Source organism: Entamoeba invadens, assembly GCF_000330505.1.
Source record: "Entamoeba invadens IP1 unplaced genomic scaffold scaff_1105074725403, whole genome shotgun sequence".
In the NCBI taxonomy this organism is placed as follows: Eukaryota; Evosea; order Mastigamoebida; family Endamoebidae; genus Entamoeba; species Entamoeba invadens.
Genome location: NW_004440449.1, coordinates 36,938 through 40,439, shown reverse-complemented (window position 1 = coordinate 40,439; position 3,502 = coordinate 36,938). Strand labels below are relative to the sequence as shown.

General features: G+C 26.4%; 1 protein-coding gene across 1 annotated transcript; it reads right to left on the bottom strand.

The window, feature by feature from the left end:
• Positions 1-2,357: 2,357 nt before the first annotated feature.
• EIN_143500 (serine/threonine protein kinase HT1, putative) lies at positions 2,358-3,502 on the bottom strand (the record flags this gene model as incomplete). Its single annotated transcript, XM_004258193.1, has 1 exon — positions 2,358-3,502. A coding segment is annotated over one exon (1,145 nt), but the record flags the coding sequence as incomplete, so codon positions are not given.

Genomic DNA, 3,502 nt, shown 5'->3' with positions numbered 1-3,502 from the left:
GTTGTATCAATAGAGCATGATAATATGAATTATATCCCATTACTGCTATTCCATTATATCGATTTTACTATTTATTATAAATAATATATAATTGATTATTAGTTTTTTATTCGAAATTCTTGTTCTATAAATGAAAACTAGATTTTTTCCCGCTTTTAAACATTAAAACAGGCTATTAAAAAGTTATACGTCGATTTGTTCTATTTTGATTTTTTTCCCGTGACTGGGCGCTGAGTTGGCAAAAATTATTTTTTAACAAATAAAAGAAAAAATATTTTGCCGGAATGTCGTTTTTTTTCCAACCATGTATGAAATTAATTATTCGTGTTTTATAAACCAAAATATTTCATGATTTTGAAATAAGGAAATTGTAGTGTAAGTAGAAAATTAAAAAACAAAAAATAAGACGCAAAAAATCGAAATAAGGGAAAATAATGATAAGTAAAACAGGTATAAATTTCGACAAAATATATTAATTTTCCCGAAAAACAAAAGAAAAAAATACTGTTTTAACGTGTCGGACTTTATGGCCCAAGTTTATTTTCATTTTTTTTGTTAAAAAAAACATTATAAACATTTTATATTTCAAAAATATAAGTGTGTCAATAAAAATGACAAAATTATAGATCAAAATGTATTGTTCAAATTTAACTATAACATGTATATTATTTAAATTATATATGTATAATTATAAAACAGACTATTTTTTAAATCTAAAATAATTCAAATATTATATAGTTAAATTTATTGTGATTTATGTCTTCGATTAAAAAACACAAGTTGTTTTTATTGATAACTTTTGTATCAAAGACTAAAGTTTTTTGTGACCATTTGTCTTTGTACGAGTCAAACACGACACTTTCAATCATCTATGTTGTTATTTTATCAAGACCGTATTTCTCTGCACGTATGATATGTTTGCTTCATTTTTTCAACATCTTTTTGTTAGGTTTTAGTTTATTTTTCAACCAATTCTTTGTGCTGTTTTTTGTATTAACAAATTTCTCGTTGTTTTCATTTAAAACAAATTTGGTGGTTTTTGCTTAAAAATTGCTTTTATTTGGTCTTCAAGTGGTTTGATATCAATTTTGCACTTCTCCTCAAGAAGTGAAATTTTGATGTTGTATAAATCGTACATCTTTCCATTATCAAGTTTTATTAAAAATAAAGCCAACTCATTATTAATTGTGTTGTTTAAAATATAAAAATTGTTTAGAATGGTATTAAATAATAATGGATTTTGTTGTTTTTACAATAATTTCATCAAGCCTGTCGAAGTAACAATCCGCGTTTTCAATCCATTTTAAAATGTCAAATGACTTGTCTTCGACTTATTTGGATTCCATTTTTAGTGTATTAAAATTAAAAACTGCGTTTTTGCGTCTGTGCAGAGTGATAAAAGCGTTTTTAATTCGTTTTCTATCAATTTAGAAATATATTTAAAATTAATTTATTAATCTAATCTTTTTAATTTAACACGTTCAAAACAGAAACGTAATAATAATAAGTTTTTATTTTTTTCTGTTACCTAAACCCTTTTTTTGCCTTCATACACAAAACAAATTTTTGAAATTTTTTATTTTTTTTATCAACTTAAATTTGAATTGTATATTTTATAGTCACACAAATAAACATGAATGAGTTTGTTTGTGTAAAACAAGAGCAAAGCATTAAGAAGAAAAATGGGGTCTAATGATGGTTTGATATATTTGGTTGTTTTTTTATAAAGAGAATATTGTCATTTGATTATAACGATATTGGTGTTTATATTGTCGTTATATTTGTTAATGCGACTATTTGACGTTGTTTGTTATTAAGTGGATTGACGATGTAGCGTTTTTATATTAAATGTTCAACATTATAAAGCGATATGAAATTTCATCCAAAAAGATTATTTTTGATCAATCTTAAGTAATTGAGTTCTCATTTGTTAATTATTTTAAGTAAAATAAAACTGACTATTGGCCGGTTTGGGTTAGAAAGGGGTTTTTGAATAAAAAATAATAAAAAATGATTTGGACAATTTCTTTTTTACTTATTTTTCTTCTTAAAAAAAGTTTTATGTTGTGAAAGTGTTAAAATTATTTAAGTTTTTTCCAATTATCAAATATAAATATATAAAATACATACATAATACATAAAATAACTTATATTACTCTCCAAAATATATAGTTTAATTTAATTATCAAAACTATTCATTACAAATAATAAACTTTTTAATCCCACATTTATGTTAATTCTAATTGTTTAACATGAACAGATTAATTATTAACAATTTGATTAAAATTGATATTTAAAATAAATTAATTTAAATGCCAAATTTAATTTCAAACATATCAGAATAAGAAATTGAATTATTAATTCAATTTTTCGATATCATTAATTGCTTCGTCTATTAAACACCTTTTTTGAGGTTCTTGTTTCCAACATTTTTCAATAATTTTCTGATACTTTATGTCAAGCGTATTTATTGTTGTTGGTCTTTTTCCTGATGCAACATCGTCTGCTATGGTCCATGAAAAAACGTATACATTTTTAGGAAATGCATTGTCCCACAAAAAGCACTCAAGCATTGTAATAGCAAATGAATAGACGTCTGCTGGCTTTTTATATTTCTTTTTGTTAAGCACCTCAGGAGCCATATACTTTGGTGTTCCAATACCTTTAGTGAAAGTCATATTAGTCATCATCATATTAACATTTCTGCTTGTTCCAAAGTCAGTCAACTTAGCATTTACGTTGTCATTTATATCAAGTGAAAATATTAAAATGTTGTCTGGTTTGATGTCTCTGTGCAATATCCCATTTGTGTGTAAATATGAAATACCTTTAGCAGCGTCTATCATATATTTAACTCGAAGTTTCATATCAATTTCTATACATGTTTTGTGTTTCATCAAGTCTTGTAAACTCCCATATTGCGCAAATTCGGTGACCATACATATCTTACTTGGTATGAACACGGCGCCATAAAAGTGGACTATATACTCACTGCGGAATTTGTCCAACATTTCAACTTCCTTATCAAACTCGATTTTTTGAGAATCATCTTCAGTGCCGATTTTCATTTTCTTAATAGCAACAACATTGTTTCTGAACATTCCTTTAAAAACAATTCCAAACGAACCTTCGCCAAGTTTCTTGTCTTCTTCCAACTCGTCTGGATCGAGTCGTGTTGTCAATTTTGAAGTTGCAGTAATTTTAATTTCTTTTAATTTGGGTTTTCTTTTTGTAAATGAGTTTGAAACCAACACAACACTCTCATCCATTTTAGTTGTGCATTTTAAAGTCAGTAGTATCTCTAACTCGCACGCCTCGCCACTTGGTAACATTACTATCTTCGGATTTGACTCAAATACATATTTCTCAATTGTTGCACCTTTAGTTGTTATTTGGATTTTCATATTGTGCTTTGAGGTATTGCCAACACACAGAAGTTCTCGTTGTTGTGTGTTGACATCAACGTCCTCACCAAATGATATTTCTGTTTTGTTGACTACAA